At 49.7% G+C, this 18,818-nt stretch overlaps 1 protein-coding gene across 4 annotated transcripts; it reads left to right on the top strand.

The window, feature by feature from the left end:
* Window positions 1-8,787: 8,787 nt before the first annotated feature.
* RDH13 (retinol dehydrogenase 13) lies at window positions 8,788-18,812 on the top strand. Of its 4 annotated transcripts, XM_023522745.1 has the most exons (8): window positions 8,788-8,981; window positions 11,019-11,137; window positions 12,591-12,746; window positions 15,018-15,122; window positions 16,033-16,245; window positions 17,019-17,120; window positions 17,713-17,740; window positions 17,868-18,000. In XM_023522745.1, the coding sequence occupies exons 1-7, from the start codon at window positions 8,917-8,919 to the stop codon at window positions 17,721-17,723; spliced, it is 771 nt and encodes a 256-aa protein (XP_023378513.1). In that variant the 5' UTR covers window positions 8,788-8,916; the 3' UTR covers window positions 17,724-17,740; window positions 17,868-18,000. The 4 variants fall into 4 exon arrangements, with proteins under 4 accessions (XP_023378513.1, XP_011377593.1, XP_011377594.1 ...); XM_011379291.2 differs by lacking the exons at window positions 17,713-17,740; window positions 17,868-18,000 and adding an exon at window positions 18,415-18,812; XM_011379292.2 differs by lacking the exons at window positions 17,713-17,740; window positions 17,868-18,000 and adding an exon at window positions 18,441-18,812.
* Window positions 18,813-18,818: the final 6 nt, after the last annotated feature.

Below are 18,818 nucleotides of genomic sequence, written 5' to 3' on the forward strand. Positions count from 1 at the left end.
GGTGCCAAGAGTGGGGAGCTCCTGCCACCTGGAGGTGCCCTGGGAGCCAGCAAGGAGATGAGGGCCTGACTTGACCTGCTGGACCTATGATTCCTGGCCCAGCTCCTCCTCCCTCAGACGCAGGAATCCAGGCCCTAGCCCCTCCTCTCTCAGATCCAGGGGTTTGGGCCCTCAGCCCCGCCTCCCTCAGACCCAGGATTCCAGGCCCCCAGCCCCACCTCTTTCACATCTAGTACGCCAGCCCCCAAATCCTTCCAGAAATCCATGCATTCAGTTCTGTAATCTATGTGTACCCCACCTTCCTCCTCCACACAGTGTCCAGTCTCCCAGCCTTATCTTCTCAGGGGCCAAGTCTAGGCTCCAAGCTGCTCATCCCTAAGAACCAGAGGGCTTCAACCCCACGTCTCCTCAGAGAACTGTTCGTCCAATCTCTCAGTCCCTTGTGACCCTATATTCTTCCTTTAGTTATTGGGGTGCAATCTTCAGTCTTACCTTTCAAGACCGGAGAGTTTAGGTCCCCCAGCCTTTCCTGTGCAGTATGCAGGAATCTGCGTCCTTCTCCTCTTCCCCCGGACCCAGGAGTCCCCACCTTCCAGTCCCTCCTCGCCTGCCCTGTCAAGCTCTGTCAGAAGGGAGGCCGGCTCTGGTCTCCCTTCTCAACGAAGCGCCCCTCCTTCCTGCTCCCTCCCAGGCTGTCCCGCCTCCACATACCTGAGCACTCACCTGGCACAGCCCTGGTGGACAGGCCCCTGGGCGGGGCCTGCAAAAAGACCAGGGCAGGGGCTGGGATGGCCCAGAGTGGGGGTGGGGGTGGGACGGTAGGGACGTGATTGTTTCATCATAAGGACAATAGAGCTATAACAACAACATCCTTGTCTTTTGATGTCACCACTTGTTCCTGACTCAAATACTCCCTTCTAATTTTCCTAATATCTCCGGAAGTCAGAGGTTTGATTTCTACTTGTTTCAGGTCCAAGAGAGGGGCATCCATGTGAGAGGCAGGCCTCTCTTTCCATCTCTAGGGCTGGTGTGTCGGTCTCTGCTTTGTGCACAGGCGGCCGTGATTCTTGCTGTCACTGGTACCCTCGACCCTCACCCCTCCTCTCCCTCATCCTTTGGACATTTTCCTCAATAACTCTCTGTGATGCTGATGGCTAAAACATGGCTCACTCAGTGCCTGGTACAACTCCAAGTACATTACACACACACAAAAAGAACAGGTTTCTCAGGCATGAAGTCTCCTTCCAAGAACTTTCGTGTGCCAAGGTCCTTGCTGACTGAGTTACACACAAATCCAGTGAGGTGAGTGTTGGGGACCTTCATTTCACAGATGAAGAAATGGGCCCATAAGGGTTAAGAGCCTTGCAAGGTCACACATGAAGTGAGTGCACAAGGTCAGGGGCCAAAGTTTGGACCTCTAAGGGTGGACATGCCACTCTCCTTTCTCATTGCTGATCCTCGCCACCATCGTCTCTCACTTGGACTTGCCTCCTACCTGGTCCTCCTGCTCCGTCCTCCGCCGCCCCCGCCGCTAGTATCAATGCAGGGACTTCACAGAAACCTAAGTCAATCATATCATAGCTCTGCTCAAAACCCTCCAGTGGCTCTCCATTCTCTGCATAAAAGGTGAGGTCTGCAGTGTCTTAAGGGACATTTCTTCAACCTCCTCTTCTTCCTTTTCCAGTCACTGTGTTTACTTTTCCCATCACTGAGGCCAGCACACTGGCCACTTTGCTGTTCCCTTGTCCTGCCTTGGGGCCTTTGCACTTGCTGGTACCTCTTCCTGGAATGCCGTTCCCTCGCATATCCTTGTGGCTTGCTCCTCATCTCCTTCAGGTCTTTGCTTGAATGTCACCTTCTCAGAGGGACCTGGCTGACCACCCTATTTAAAATTGTAGCACCTCTTACTCTCCCCTCCTTCCTCATCTCCTCACCTGCTCCATACTTAATTTTTCCTCAGAGTGTTTATTGGCTTCTAACACACTATAGTAGATGTTCTTTGGCTTATTTTATGTCTCCCTGGTAGAATGTAAGCTTCACAAGGGAAAACACTTTTGTATGTTCAGTCTCCCACTCTCTCTGAAGCATGTAGAAAAGTGTCTGGCACGGAGTGAGACATTTGTTGAATTAACGAGCTTTTTGTATTTGGTGCATTCATGTGCCTGATTGCTTTGTGTCATTCAACACATGTTGACCCCACAGTCTATGCTGAGTGTGGCTGGAAGCCAGAGAAGACATATCTTTGTCCTAGATTGAAGGGGAGGAAAGGACAGAGAGGAATTATATGGTGTGGTGTGCTGGCAAAGAGCCCGGGGACGTGGGTTCAAGTCCTGCTTTGTCACTTATTAATTTCGGTCATGTTCCTACCGTGAGTACACTATACATGTGTGTATATGTAAAATCCCCACCACAATCCATAAAACGGGTCCTGTGAACCCTATTTCCACATGAGGAAACTGATGCACATATGAATTAAGCAATTTGCCTACAATCACACAGCTAATACGTGATAGAGACAGTTGAACCCAGGCCACACCATCTAGACCCCGCTGCCATTTTGTGACCTGGCCCCTCTCTAGCTGTGTGACCCTGGCACATAACTTAACCTCTCTGGTTAAGGGCTCCAGTCCCCTGACTGAAAAATAAGATCACAGTTTTGGGAGGATTAAATGAGATTATAGAGAGCTCTTAGCACAGTACCTGGCAAAGAAGAAACGACAGGTGAGTGTGACAACCACAGAGATGACAGTTTCTCTTTGCATATGTGCTATAAAGGAGGACATGAAGGGCATGTGGAAACCCAGAGAGGCTGCTCAGAGGGGTAGGGCAGGCTTCCTGGGGGAGGAGGGGCGACCAGAGCTGAACTTGAAGGGCGAGTTTGGCAGCCCAAGGTGGCCTAGAGAATGAGGGAGGAAGTCCTAGGCCAGGGAGCTGCCTGAGTCATGGAGGGGAGGGCCAAGAAGCAAGGGTACTGTGCACACCTAAGGGCTGGGCAGTGGTTCTCAGGTGTGCAGCAGGGAGGGAGTCTGAGTGTCTCTGTCTCCAGTTCCTGCTACTCTGTGTCCCTGTCATATCTATGCCATAAATGTTTTCTGAGCTGCTGCCTGGGTTGGGGGCTGAGGGAAGGAGCAGACCCCTTACCCTCTGTGACGCTGATGGGGGGAGTTGGCACCACATGCACAGAGGAGCAGATAGAGGCTCAGAGTGGGGAGGCCATTGGCCCAAGGTCACATGGGCTGTGACACAAATGCATATTTAGCTGATCCCTTCATGTGCAGGTGGAGAAACTGTCCTTATAGAGGTATTTGGTCTCCCGGATCTGAGGGAGGAGGCTGGAGGCCCCGCGCCAACCCCCCCACGTGCTCCCCCGTCCTGAGCTGGAGGTGATACCGAAACCCAGAGCCTCCCAGAGCCTCCGCCCCAGTTCCAGGGCCCAGGGGCTCCCTCCTCCTTCTCTGGCCGCAAAGGAGGCCCCACCCTCTCTCCAAACCTTAGCAAGTGGTTCCCAAATACCAGTGGGGGCTCCCACCCCTGCACAGTCTGACTCAGTAAGTCCTGGGCAGAGGCAACAAATCCAGTCTTGGAGGCTCAGTGGGGGTGGGGTGGGAGGATCGAGCACCTAAGGACCCAGCTCTGTCCAACCCCCTGCCTGCCTATACAGCCATAACAATGTCTTTCACTGAGTGAGCTTTAGGACTGTGGATCCAAGTTCACCTGTTCCCAAGCTGGGATAGCCTTGTCATCAGGGGAGGGGATCAGTATTTATTCTCTGGGTTAAGGGGGGCCCAGGAATCAAACAATTCTCCACTGGGACTTCATAAGCTAAGATCCCCTGTGTGTCATATCTGAAACCACCCCTATCTCGTCCCTCATCTTCCTCTCCCTATGACCACCTAAGAGGAGGATTTGCCGATGAATTGTCAGACAAGAAGGAGGGGTCAAATTCACGGGGAATGGGAGGTATGGCAGGGCCTTGGGGGAGTAAATAAAATGGAAGCAGAGTCTCAGGGAGATATGTTTACTCATGTGTTATTAATTTATTCATTCAATAAATGGTTCCTGAGGCCTAATTTGTGCCTCACTCTTTGCCCTCCAGAAGAGAGTCTCGTTGAGGAAATAGACCCTGCTGACACCCACAGTCACCTTTCACAGTGACACGTGTACTGGAGGTGGCCCAGGGCATTGTGTACTCCCAGAGGAGGCCTTTATGTCAGCTTTGTGTGAGGCCACAACAAAGTCTTCCCTGGTTCAGTGATAACTGGATGGGTTCTGAAGGGTGACTAGGAGTTTGCTAAGGAAGAGGTAGCAAGGAACGACATTCTAAGCGGGGGTGGGGGATGAGGGATGGCGGGTTGGCGAGGAGAGGGGAGGGTGGCACACGTGAAATCCCGAAGTCATGCAGTAGCAAATACTTGAGTACCTACTATGTGTCACCCACATTCTAAGTGCTGAGTGGAAGACACCCCTGCCATCATATTATTGTCATCCTAGTGGGTGTGGTGGGGAGTTGGAAGATAAAACAGGCAGGAACACACACATGATTAAGACTTCGAGATTGTAGTAAGTGCTGTGGAGGAAATGAAACACAGGTGGAGAGTTGGGCCGACCAAGGGACAGGCAGGCGTGATCACTTCAGGTGGGGAGGTCAGGGGTGTCTTCTTTGACGAGGTGGCATGTGAACTTTGACCTGAATTTCGAGAATGAGAGAGGGCTTCAGGCTGAGGGAGCACCTTGGGAAGGCTGGGTGGGGAATGTCTGTGGGAGGTGTGGCTGGCTGGAGGAGGTGAGCCCAGAGACCTAGCTATGAGGACGGTGGTGATGTTGGTGAGAACAATGCCGGCAGCAGATGAGAGGGTGGCCAAACTCCAGCCCAAATGGGTTTGCCCCAAGCCTGAGTCTCAAGAAGCTCCTAGTCTGGCTTGGGATGTGACACAATCATGGGCTGCCCTAAGGATGCCATGTGGAGGTGGCTCAAGCAATTCCTCGCCAGGCGAAGGGGTTAGGATAGGTCTCTCCTTGGACTTCCTCCAGGCCTGCCAGCAGGCAGAAGGGTGGGGAGTGACACCAGGAGGGAGGGTCTAAGAACCGGCCCAGCAAGAGGTGGAGGGTGAGGGAGGGAGGCTGGTGGCAGAGTTGTTTGTTCTCTGGGAGGAATGAAATGAGAGGTGCTTGGCTACAAGGGGGGCGGGCGTGCTGGGCCCAGGGGCGGTAATGAGGAAAGGACTGCAGTCGGATGGGAGTTTGGTATTGAGTGGGAGCAAGTGACTTTGCTCTCTGAACAAATGACTCTCGGTTTATTCTCGTTTCTTTGTCTCTAAGACTAGCAGAAGTCCTGGCACCTGCTGTAAAGGCTGTGAACAGACGTGTAAAGTGCTTAGATTAGGGTTTGGTGCTTAGACAAAAAAAGAACCAAAAACTGAATGATCAAGGGAACATATGGTGACAAGCGTGGCTCTGCAGACAGACAGCTCTGAGTTATAGTGCTGGCTCTGACACCTCAAGCAATGGGCAGCCTCAGTTTCCCCAGTTCTAAGCTTCTGATGGTCATTCATTCATTGTACTTATTCATTCATTTGACGAATGTTTATTAAACATTTGCTCTACACCTGGCGCTGCTCTTGGGTGAGGGCCGAGGGGTGGGACAGGAAGTCAGAGGTAGTGAGTGACAACTATCCTGGGTCCTCAGGGTCCCCATAGGGATCAGAGAGACTGACGAAGCTATAGAAGTGTTCTGATCAAGTCTGTTTTAATTGACATTAAATTAACCATCTTAAAGTGAACAACTCTGTAGCATTTAGTACGTTCACGATGCTGTGCGACCATCAGCATCTACTTCCAAAACACTTTCATCTCCCCAAAATAAAGCCCTGTGCCCATTAACAGTTGGTCCCCATTCCTCCCTCCCTCTACAGATTTACCTATTCTGGACGTTTCACCTAAATGAAATCGCACACTATGTGACCTTGTAGTGTTTTTGAGGTTCATACATGTGGGGGCGATAGAGAGAGAGAGATAGAGAGAGAGAGAAATGAATTGGGCGCCATAAACCATCTGATGGGGAAAGCAGAGGGAATTGTGAGGGAATTCTCTTAGCACCTGGGACAGCACCCAATACATATCAGGAATTTATTAAGAACATTAGCATCAGCAACGATAAACGCTCATAGCCTACGTGGAGTCTAAAGACAGATTCTAAACATCTTGGGTGTGTTTGGGAGTCAGGTAGGAGGAGGTCCTCAGAGGAAGGAGTTTTCATGCATTGTTCTCTTTATAACAACACTAACAGTCAGCGGTGTTCTGGCACTTATAGCGGGGTTAGGTCCTTGTTGGGAACTACTTCACGCCTCCTTCCAAACTCTGACAGGGGCCAGCAAACTATGGCCCCCTGCTTGTTTTTGTAAATAAAGTTTTATTGGGATGCAGCTGTGCTCATTTGTGTGCAAAGTCTGAAGCTGCTTTCCTGCTATAACGGCAGAATAGTTGCAACAGGAATTGTATGGCCCCCAAAGCCAAAATTACTTGCTATCTGGCCATTTGCAGAAAGCGTTTGCCAACCTCTGCTCTAGAGGTAGATGATATTAGGAGCCCAATTTACGGAAGAGGGGAAAGAGGCTCAGAGAAGGAAAATGCTTTATTGACGGTTGAGAGAAAACCAGCATTTGAACACAGTACCCATGTTCTTTTTATTATCATCATTATCATTATTATTTTTAAATTTTTCATCATGGTAAAAACACATAACATTGAAAAATGTACAGTTCTGTGGCATCAGGCACATCCACTCTGTTGTGCAGCTGTCCCCGCCACCAACCTCCAGTACTCTTTCTGTCTCTACGAAGTCGATGACTCTAGGCACCTCAGAGAAGTGGATCCATACAGCGTCTGTCTTTTTGTCACCATCATATTTCATTCGGCACAATATTTTCATGGTTCACCCATGTAAGTCAGTTCCCTCCTTTTTAAGACTGAACGATATTCCACTGTCTGTATGTACCACGTTTTGTTTCTCCATCCATCAGGGGACACTTGGGTTACCACGCCCACACGTTTCACCACGTCTCATGGATGGTACTGCCTGCACAAACAAGAGACCATTCTCTAAGAATTTTGAGAAAATGCAGATGAACAAAAAGCGAAAAACAAAATCACCCATCTCCCTGTCTGGCAGACACTTCATATGGAATGTCATAGTGTTTTTCTTTTTACTCTAAAAACATGCATATTAGTATATAATCTTTAAAAAAGGGGAGTCAGACTGCTTCCCCCCTCCCCCACTGTACTGGTGCTTAATTAAGAAACTCATGATCTTAAACTTTTCTTAAGCCTGATAAAGGCATAGAAGTCTGTCCAGAAACACACACAGATGAATTAAGTTTTACTGTCAGTGTGAAGGCAAGGACCCTGTGTGTCTTGTCACCCAGTGTCTAGTTCACCCAGTGTCTGGGGTTTGTAGGTGCTCCTACTGACAGACACTGAGGATGATTTTGCTTCTGGTGTGTCATATTTCTTTCCTAATGACTAATTAGTGGCATACAAGGGGAATGCCTGAATCAAAGATATGCACAGATGGTTTTGCCAAGTATTGGAATGGCCTTTTAGGAAGGCTGTACTAATTTACACTCCCACTGGCAATGATGAGGACCTGTTTTACCACATCCTTGCCAACACTGGGTATTAGCATTGTTTTGATCTTTCTAATTTGATAGGTGAAAAATATTATGTTCTTAATAATCATTTATTTGATTGCCAGTAAGGCTGAGTAGTTTCATACATTTGTTGACTTTCTTTGCATATTGCCCATCATACCCTTTGCCTATGCTCCCTTTTGTGTCGGGGAGGGGGGGGTGAGTCTTTTTTTCTTATTGATTTATAAGGGCTCTTTACATATTAAGGATACCAATTCTTTGTTATTTTGGTAGGTAAGAGAAGCCAAAAGTTGAGAGAGGGGAAGTCAGTGCTCAAGGTACACATTTAAGAAGAGGTGGATCAGGAATTTGAAACAAGATCTGTCTAGATCAATGTTTATCACAGTCTCATCGTACCTTCTCCTTTCCCAGGTCTTGCCCCTTTCATGATCCAGGAGCCTTGAGATCCCATAATCTCAGAAGAGAGGCCTCTCACCAGACCCAGCCACCCTTACTACATCCCACTAGCAAACCTGTTCTTTAGTTTGTTGTATAGCTGCCTCTTCCTCCCTCAGCCCAGGGGTCCAGGCCCCCAGCCTCTCCACCAACAGACCCAGGTGTCCAGACCCCCAGCCCCTCCTCCTTGAGATCTGGGAGTCCAGGCCCCGAGCCTCTTCCTTCCTCACACTCGAGAGGCCAGACCCCCAGCTTCTCCTCCCTCACACTCAGGAGTCCAGGCTTCCAACCCTTCCTCCCTCAGCCCCGGGAGTCCAGGCCCCCAGCTCCTTCTCCTTCAGACCCAGCAGTTGGGAACCTAGGATAATAGGTCCTGTTTCCGAGCATCGAAATTCTTAAATCTACAATAGAGTCTGGAAGAAAGTACTACTGGTGCCACCGTCTTAGATGAGGACGCAGGCTGATGTACTTGACACACACGGAGAAGCTCAGTCTGGAGGAGGCAGCTGCGGGATTGGAATCCTGGTTTCATTCCAGATCTGCGGGTGTGATGTCATTCGAACGACGCATATAGGCCTTGCCCCCGGCCCCGCCCCCAAACTACGGCTCCGCCCCCGCCCCGTAAACTACCATTCCCAGGAGGAGCAGCGCTCGCTCCGCATCCCCATAGGTACCCGCTACTCCGGCGCCCCCCCCCGCCCCGCCTCTTTCAGGAAGTCACCGGTCCCAGCCGAGCCTGCCCTTCCCCACGTGAAGCTCAGATCGCGCGCTCCTTGGAGGGACCCGGGCGGCGGGTCTGTGGGTGGCCTTGCTTTGGGTCCCGCTCCTGCCCGGAATGAACCGCTACCTTGTGCCGGCGTCCCTGCTGGGCACTGCGGTGGGTGGCGCAGTGCTGTTCAAGTGAGTAGTGCGGGTGATGGCAGGTCTGTCGAGGGAGGGGAGTCGGGTGGAGACCACCAACTCCTCACTTACTCAGGAGCTCCCCAGCTCACCCCCCCAGCAGTATCTCCAGAGGGTGTGTGTGGGGGGCAAATCTGGGCCCCGAGACAGCAGGTCATGGCCAAGGTCACCCAGAGGAAGGAGCGGATCTGGGCCTTTGGGCTAGTTGTTTCGGACTTTGGTGAGTTCATTCATTCAGCGTATATTTGTTGACCAGTTCACATGTGTCACTGTGCTGACCTAGGTGCAAGGCAAATGTACGCCACCTAAGCCCTCCTTATCCGAAATTAGCAGCACAAATTGAATTGCCCAAATCAGGAAACATGATACTCCTATTGCATTTAATGTATGCATAGTTCTTGTCTTTCCTAGGCTAATTCACTTAAAAACAAAACAAAACAAAAAACCCCCACAAAACCACAGCTACCAAACATTCTATAGCAGCACTGTTCAGTAGATGAGAGTGTTACCTTTGCTGTGTGCATTACTATAGCAGTGGTACGTGGCTAATGAGCAGTTAAAGCATGACTATATTATGCCTGCAGTTAACAATATGATATTGTATGGTACACTTAAAAAGTTTTTAAGGGGGTAGGTCACATGTTGTGTTCTTACTACAATTTGAAAAAGAAAGGATTTTCAACATGTAATTTTACACAAGAGAAGAGATTGGCTGGAAGTTAGAAAGTTAACTGGAATTTTGAATTTTTTAAAAGGGCCTGAAATATAGACTAAATCTCTTTGAATAATTAATTACTTTGGGTTTATTTATCTGCTCTATGATAAGGCTTCATTTTGAACTTTGAACATTTTGAACTTCATTTGTTCCTCCTGGTCTGATAACATCTTTTGCATTTTGAACATTTTGAACTTCATTTGTTCCTCCTGGTCTGATAACATCTTTTGCATTTACTTGGTGAGTATCTTGTTATTTATAATTCATTAAACTGCTGCTCTTGTAAATATGAATGAGATTTTTTTGGAAAGCTCTAGAGGATGGAATAAATATATAGAATTATGGTATTAAAATCTATTGGCCATTGTTTTTATTTTTTTTTAGACCTTTGTCTTTCAGTTCTGAAAAAGCTAAAAAATAAAATAAAGTGCCAGCATGAAGAGAATGGAAAATAACTGAATGCCCTGGTGGGGGGCGGGGAGAAGAGATATGGCTATTTTTAATTTAAATTAAAAATTAGCCTCAGGTGGCTGGCGGCTACCATGTCCTTCTCTCTCTCTCCTTTTTTTTTTTCAGTGCTCCGCTCTCGTATGGAGATGGCATTGTTTTTTTTGGTCAGTCTCCTATTGGTGACATTTGGTGGTTTCCAGTTTTTAGTCTCTGGGGGATATGGGTACAGTAGCAGCATCATGACCCCCCCATGGATGTGCACGTTCCAATGCTCAGAACCTATGAATATGTCACCTTACCTGTCAAAGGGAACTTTGCAGATGTTATTGAGTTAAGGATCTTGAGCTGGGGAAATGATTCTGGGTTATCCAGGTGGGCCACTTACATTGCAAGGGTCCTTAAAGGAGGGAGGCAGAAGGGTCAGAGTCAGAGGCTTGAAGACGGAGGATGGGGCCACGAGCCAAGGGATGCAGGGACCTCTAGAAGCTGGAAGAGGCAGGGAAACCATTCTCCCCTCAAGCCCCCAGAAGGAACTCCCTGCAACACCTCCTTTTATCCCAGTGAGACCTGCAGACCTGTGGAGAATACATTTGCCTGGTTTTAACCATTGAGCTTGTGGCAGTTTGTTATAGCAGCCATAGGAAATTAAGACAGTGGTTCTCTATAAAATAACACTGTCACTTCCTGGAGGCTTCCCCACACCAGGCTGTGCTCCGCTCTTCACCTGCAACAGGATGACCACCCCATGAAGTTACGCTAGGTCCTTTCCGTCTTTCAATTGGGGGAACATGTGCCCGAGATTGAAGCCATCGGGGTCACCTATGGTGAGTGGACAGACAGATGGAATTGACTGTGCCGTTTCTTACCTTCAGGGACTATGTTGCTGGTGGGGCATGTCCCAGTAAGGCCACCATTCAGGGGAAAACTGTCATTGTGACGGGTGCCAACACGGGCATTGGGAAGCAGACCGCCCTGGAGCTAGCCAGAAGAGGTGAGGCCCTGCCTTCTCTGCCTGAGGCTAGGGGAGTGGCAGGAACCAGACTCATGTTGGCTTAAGCCAAAAAGGCTGGTGTCCCTGGACGAGGTAAGGAGGAGTTCGGGGTCTCGGAGGAGACTGTGGACACTCAGCATTTTTTGGTTTTGGTGTTCCCTGTATTGGCCTTGCTCTTTCCCACTGCAAATGGACTCAGTCGTCCTGGCTGGCTCAGGGCCTGGGTCAGAGGTCAGGTTCAAGACCTGGCTCAAGCTCTTCTACACGTGCTGCTCAGGCGTTTTGTAGAACGCCCTTCCATTTGAGTGCCTGACATTTTTGTCAAGGTCGGACTGGGAGTTTGGAGGAATTTCACGGAGGAGAGGTGCCTTCCTCATCACACCAGATCCCCTTCGAAGGGGCAGGACTTCTGCTGAGTCAGGCCTGAGAAGGGGCGGAGTCCAGGTTTTGGGTTTGACCAGTCAGAAGACCAGGGCTAGTTGCTGGGACAGGTGTGAGGGCTGGGGACAGCAGAAACTTTCTTGGGGCTTGTTGAGTAGTGGTGGCCAGAGAAATGGGTCCCTGATGGACTAGCCTGAGCTGCCTGTCCAACCCTGAGGTCCGAGTGGTGGGGAGCCAGGATGGGCTCCTTCCACCACATGAAGTTCTCCCATGGAGCACACCTGCCCCTCTCAGGAAGAGGTGGGAAGGGAAATTGGGCAGACACACCCACTGCTGTCCTGGGGGCTGGGCCCCAGGGAGGATGCATAGACTGGGGAGTCTGATGAGTTCCATTTCAGGGGACAGTGGGATGTGTAGGAGGCGGCTGGGTCCCTTGTGGGCAGAACCACAGATCCATATGGTCTTCTCAGTCCTCAGTTTCCTGTTTTTACTTTTCTAATTCTTTTTTAAAAAAGTTATTTTTATGGCTGTTGAGATTTAATCCACATGCCACACAATTCACTCATTTAAAGTATACACGTTGAAGGTTTTTAGCATGTTTCCAGAGCTGTGCAATAATCGCCACATTCAATTTTAGAACATTTTCATCATCTTGAAACTAAACCTTGCTTCTCTTAGCCATCCCCCCCTCAATTTCTCACCGCTCCCTAGGAAACCATGTCAACTTTCTCTGGATTTGCCTGTTCTGGACATTTCATATAAATGGAATCATGCACTATGTGACCTTTGGTGTCTGGCCTTCCTCACCCAGCATCATGTTCTGTGTCACAGGACCTGTCTCTCAGCTTCATTCCTTTTTCATGGCTGAGTAATATAGACAGACCATATTTTGTTTACCCATTCATCTGTTGATGGACACTTGGGTTGTTTCCACCTTCTGGCTGTTGTGACTGGTGCTGCTGTGTATATGTGTGCACACATTTTTGTGCAGACTTTGGTTTCCATTTGTGTTGGGTGCACATACCTAGGAGTGGATTTTTAAAAATAATTTTTTTCTCTCTCGGGCTTCCAGGAGGCAACATCATTCTGGCCTGTCGAGACATGGAGAAGTGTGAGGCAGCAGCAAAGGACATTCGCAGGGAGACACTGAATCACCGCGTCAATGCCCGGCGCCTGGACTTGGCCTCGCTGAAGTCCATCCGAGAGTTTGCAGCGAAAATCATTGAAGGTAGGAGGGAGAACGCTGGCCTTGAGGAGTGGGTTAAATCAGGACTGAACCTTGTGGCCCACAACGCCAAAAATTTTTACTGTATGGTCCTTTTCAGAGAAAGTTTCCTACTCTGCAGGAAAACAAACTCTTTCTGCATTAGCTTGGATCCCGCAGGAAGCAAAGGCCGGGATGGGACCTGGAGGAGGAGTTAGCTAGGGGAAGAGGGGCAGAAACAGTGATTCACCCATTGTTTCCTGAAGTTTTCTGGCTCTCTCTTGGGTGACGCCAGAGACACAGATGAGTCGCATTCAGGCTCTGCCTCCAAGGAGCACCGGGTCCCGTGGGGACACAGCTGTGATGATCCACGCACTATTGGAGGACCCACAGGCACAGTGCAGAGTACTGGACCTCCCACGCCCTTTGCTGGTGTTTCTCTTTGCAAATCCAGGGATTATATGCTTTTATGCTCTTCTGTTGCGTTGATTGGTGACTCACGCTTTTCACTTCCCATTCGATGTTCTCAGAACTATTCATGTATTTCTTTTTTCGAAGAGGAATAACCTTTCCAGGATTAAACGTTCAGAAAGTAAGGAAGAGGAGACAGTGAAAGGTGTACCTGCCGCGTGGGCCTCTAGCTACCCAGATGCCTTCCTCACACGTGTTCACCATTCCCTTCCGGAGACAGTTTATCCATTTATAAAGCAGGCAGGTGTAGACACCACCCCTTGGCTTTTTTTTATACAAATCGCAGCCTATGACATGCTCGATGTTCCTGCTTTTTTCTCCCCTGTTCTCTCTTATAGATTGGTGTAGTAGGCATAGCACCCTCATTCCTGGGGCTACATCGTATGGCTGTGACAGGTGATGTTACTGGTTCTCTACCAATGGCTGCTTGGCCCCCAGCCTTTCAGGGGTCTGTGCAGGGTTGCTGTGAGCATTCTCACGTATGAATGCTTTCTCACGCAAGTGAGGGTATCTGCAGATTCTGAGACAGTCTTTTCCTCTCCACCCAGCTTCATGTTCAGAGAAAGCAGGGGAGCTAGCAGGAGACAGAGCTATTGATAAGAAGAGGTGAAGAAATGAACATTTACGGACTTACGGGGTGTTTTTTTTTTTTTTTTTAAACTCCCAATGCAAAGAAATACATGTTCCTTATGTAAAATCTATGAAATCCTTCATAGTATAAAGAGGACAGAACTAAATACCTTTGATTCCACACCAACCCCAAGGGAATCACTGTTAATCATTTTCCTTCCTGCATCATGAAGCTTTCACTTCAAAAACATAGCTACCATTTTTTATTTTAACACTACAAATTGACAATATGCAGGAGGAATTGCAAAAGGAGAAACTGAGTCACAGAAGAACTGTGTGACTTGGCTGGGATCATGCAGCTGGTCAGGGTAGAGCTGGTGGACTCGAACCCCCATCTGATGGGCTCCAGAGCTTGTGTTCCTGGTGGGTATGCTATATTCCCTTATCCCCAAATAAAGGATAAAATATAAGCTCTGTTTATTAGGTGCTAGATGATTAATTCATTAATTCCATTGATCCCAAAAACCACTAGGAGTGTTATGGGTTCTGTTGTATCGTCACCAAAAAAAGATGTGTTGGGGTCCTACCCTTAGTACCCCAGATTGTGACCTTTTTTAGAGGTAGGGTCTCTATAGAAGTAACCAAGTGAAAATGAGGTCACTAGGGTGGGTGCTAATCCAATCTGACTGGTATCCTTATAAGAAGAGACCAGGATGACCATGCAAGGACACAGAGACAAGATGGCCGTCTACAAGCCAAGGAGAGAGGCCTGGCACAGGTTCTCTCACATGGCCTCAGAGGGAACCAGTCCTGTGACACCTTGGATGTCCAGCCTCCAGACCTGGGGGATGACAGACTCCTGTTGCGCAAGCCACCTAGTGCGAGGCCAGAGGTCAGGGTGTTGGCAGGCTGCACTGGGTAGAATCATTTGCTGCTCTTCTAGCTCCCGGTGGTGGCTGTCAACCCTCGTGCTCCTCGGCTTGTAGCTGCACCTCTCTGCTCTCTGCCTCTGTCATTACACCACGGCCTCCCCACATGCATATCTGTGTCCAGGTTTCCCCTTCTTACAGAGATACTAGTTGTGCTGCATAGGGCCCACCCTCGGACCTTGTCTTCACTTGATTACTTCTGCAAAGACTCTACTTCTAGAAAGGATCACATTCATAGGTTCCGGGTGGACGTGGATATTTGGGGGACACTGTTCAGCCCAGCCTAGGTGCGGAGCTGATGTGTTTGCCCTGACTCGTCTTCCAGAGGAGGAGAGAGTGCATGTCCTGGTCAATAATGCGGCTGTGATGCGGTGCCCCCACTGGACCACTGAGGACGGCTTTGAGATGCAGCTGGGCGTCAACCACCTGGGTGAGGCTGTGGGCTGCGTGGTATGGGTGTCCCCAGTGGGCCAGACACAGGCTCAGGGTGGGGATGCCCTCCTTCACTCTCCAAGGCAGCCAGGTCACATATTGGCTCAGGGATTTGCCTGATCATCTCTAGACACTCAGTCCATCTTTCAGATCATCAGCCTCCTGACCACTTGTCTCTTTGTCCGTCCTCCAGTCTCAGTCTGTCCTTCAGTCACTCTCAGTCTATTTGTTGTCACCCTTGATGCACTTGGGGTTCTGTTAGAAGGACAAAGGGGCAATGAGTCACACTGGGTCAAGGCCCGCCCTAGTGACCTTACTTAAAGACCCATCTCCAAATAAGGCCACATTCTGAGGTCTTGGAAGGTGGGACTTTGACATATTTCTTTGGGGGACAGGGAGAAGAATGGACATAGTTTAACTCTTAACACACTTGTTACTGTCATTCACACCCTATTGGTGGGGACTCAGTTACATGATCTGTTGTAGCTGCAAGGGAGTCTGGACACATCATCTTTCACTGGGCCATCTTGTGCACAGCCAAAAATCCTATTACTGAAGAAGAAATGGAGAAGAGATTTTGGGAGACGGCAGTCAGTCTCTTCACCAGCTGACCTCATAAAGTTATCACATGACTTGACATTTGGGGCTGGGTAATTCCTTGTGAGGACTGTCCTTTGTGTTGTAGGGTGTTGAGCATTGTCCCTTGCCTCCATCTACTAGATGGCAGTAGTGTCTCCACTTCTCTTTGTAGTTGTGACAACCAAAATTGTCTCCAGATGGTGTCAGATGTCTCCTGGGGGCATTATTGCTTCCAATTAGGAACTGTGTTTTACTGGGAGGATAATGTCCTCAGCAAGGGACGTGGTAAGAGTTCAGTAAGAGTTATCTTTTCGTCATCTTTCTTCTAGGTCACTTTCTTCTGACAAACTTACTGCTGGACAAGCTCAAGGCTTCAGCCCCTTCACGGATCATTAACCTCTCATCCTTGGCCCACATTGCTGGACACATAGATTTTGATGACCTAAACTGGGAGAAGAGGAAGTATGACACAAAAGCGGCCTACTGCCAGAGTAAGCTGGCCATCGTCCTGTTCACCAAGGAGCTGAGCCAGCGGCTGCAAGGTTTGTGTGTGGCCTCCATCTTCCCTTAGCTCTGAGCCTGGCACAGTCCTGCTGTGACCCTGGGTCAATGGGAGATCAAGCACTGGCTCCAGGACAGAGTAGGCAAAAGAGTGACACACACACCACTAGGGTCCCTGCTGGTGCCTGAAGCAGACATCACTAATCAATCACAGCCTTCCTCCCTGCTCATCTAGGATAGGCATCTGAGCCTTTGGTGCTCTAGGCCAATGGACATTTGTCAATAACTTTGGCTGTCATTTCAGGGAGTGGAAATGGGGTAGATATTGCTACTGACGTCTTGTGGACAGAAGCCAGGGTTGCTGCTCAATATCCTACAGTGCACAGCTTAAAAAATGACTAGACCTCTGTGTCCATAGTGCTGAAGTTGACAAGTCTGCCCTTCACTCTTGCTTCTCAAAGTGGACCAGCAGCGTCAGCTCACCTGGGAGCTTGTCATCATTGCAGCATCTCAGACCCTATCCTGACTAATGCTTCAGACTCTGGGGGTGGGGCCCAGTGGTCTGGGTTTCTCTAACCCTCCACGTGATTTTTACACACACTCAGATTGAGAGGCTCTTCTCCGGGCAGCCATGAAACAGCTGCCTTGCAAGATGAAACCACCTGGCATGGAGGTTTCAGAGCAAGAGGGCAGTGTGAGTTCAAGGGTAGGAAATGGGGGAGCCCCAGAACTCAGGGCAGGCAGCGTCAGGCTTCCTAGTAATGAGGGAACCTGGTGTCTGCCCCCTCCTCCCAATTTTCCCTCCTCTCCCCAGGCACAGGTGTGACCGTCAATGCTCTGCACCCTGGTGTGGCCAGGACAGAGCTGGGCAGACACACAGGCATGCACAGCTCTACCTTCTCCAGCTTCACACTCGGTAAGTCCCCTCCCAGCCTGCTGTCCCTTCGCTGAACCCCACCCTCCCAGCTTGGGGCCCAGGACCCTCCCTCAGTGTATTAGGACTAATAGGGTATGTGTAGACATTTAGGGACATTTATTAGAAGAGGTTGGCTTATGATTTATGGAGGCCGAGAAGTCCCATGACCTGCCTTCGCTTGGCATGCTGGAGGCTGGTAGTGTAGTTCCAGCCCACAATTTAGACCTGAGAACCAGGGATGCTGACTCTGTAAGTCCTATCTGAGTCTGAAGGCCAGGAGTGCTGATGTCTGAGGGTGGGGGGAGGTGGATGTCCCAGCTCAAGCAGTGAGAATGGATTCACCCTTCCTCACCTTTCTGTTCTATTCTGGCCTCAACTGAGTGCCTGCTGCCCACCTGGGTTTCCTTTACTCAGTCCATCGATTCAAATGCTCCTGGTCATACCCTTAGACACTCAGCTCTCTGGTTGTCCTTTAGTCCAGTCAGGTTGACATAAAATTAACATCACCCTCAGAGACTGTCTTGAACTTCGCTCTGCCCCTCCCCTGTGTCTTTCATGGTGCAAAGAATAAGTTGCTTTTCTATTTTGCCAGTCTCAGAGTAGCCCCAGGAAAGAGGCCAGAGCCTGTTTGATGAGAAAACAGTCTCAGAGAGGGCATCAGTGGAGCCAACTCCTGGCTGTGCTCAGGGTAACCTCAGCTTCACCCAGAACTAGCTGTGCCACCTAGGGGAGCGACTTCACCTCTCTGAGCCTGTTTTCTCATGCAAAGTGAGGACCAGAACAGTCACTGAGAGGCTTAGATGGTTAGATGAGACCTCCCTCTAAAGGGCCAGCACAGTGCCTGGCTAAGATTTAAGCCAAATAAACAATTAGAACTTTATAATTAGTATTTATAATCCTGAGAAACATTTAGTGGGTGGGTACTAAGTGTCAAGGATCTTAAGCTGAGGCTGACACTGGAGACAGTCAATAAATACAAGTTATTTTAGAGCACGATGGAGTAGGTTAAGGATGCAGGGCTGACTGAGAGGAGGGAGAGCTTCTGTTTGCCTGGGAAAAGCCAGGGAGGCTTCCTGAGGGAGGCAGCTTTAGGGCTGGTCCCTGCACCTGGAGGGATTCGGCTGGGCAGTGCCAGGGAAGGGAACTCCTGCTGGAGGGAACCACAGGAGCAATGGCCTGGAGGCGGGCTCTGTGGAACTCCAGGCCAACTTCTGGCCTCAGTGGGCCCTGCATCGTGGGGGTGGAGCAGGGCTTTTTGTGCCCTCCTCTCGGAGTGTGTGTGGACTGATTGCAGGGCCCATCTTCTGGCTACTGGTGAAGAGCCCCCAGCTGGCAGCCCAGCCCAGCACCTACCTGGCTGTGGCAGAAGAACTGGAGGGTGTTTCTGGAAAGTACTTCCATGGACTCAAAGAGAAGGCTCCTGCCCCTGAGGCCGAGGATGTGGAGGTAGCCCGGAGGCTTTGGGCTGAAAGTGCCCGCCTGGTGGGCTTGTAGTCTCAGGGGCCTTCTGTGAGGGGACAGCCCCTCCCCAAATAACCTGGGAGCGGGTGTGAAAGCCACTAGGGAAGCGGAGTCGTTAGACCAACCAAGACTAGCTGCCATGCCCGCATCACCCTTTAGGTGGCGACATTGAGATTGTATGAGCCTCAAGATCAAGGAACCTGGTTGTCATGCCCACATCACCCTCTAGGTGGCAGC

Source organism: Pteropus vampyrus, unplaced genomic scaffold, assembly GCF_000151845.1.
Source record: "Pteropus vampyrus isolate Shadow unplaced genomic scaffold, Pvam_2.0 Scaffold357, whole genome shotgun sequence".
NCBI classification, from domain to species: Eukaryota; Metazoa; Chordata; class Mammalia; order Chiroptera; family Pteropodidae; genus Pteropus; species Pteropus vampyrus.

Bases quoted from the DNA above. Each gene is read 5' to 3' on its own strand.
- RDH13 (XM_011379291.2), top strand. From the start codon at position 8,917: ATGAACCGCTACCTTGTGCCGGCGTCCCTGCTGGGCACTGCGGTGGGT. The intron at 15,123-16,032 runs GTGAGGCTGTGG...TCTTTCTTCTAG, and splicing joins GCTGGGCGTCAACCACCTGG to GTCACTTTCTTCTGACAAAC. The intron at 16,246-17,018 runs GTTTGTGTGTGG...TCCTCTCCCCAG, and splicing joins GCTGAGCCAGCGGCTGCAAG to GCACAGGTGTGACCGTCAAT.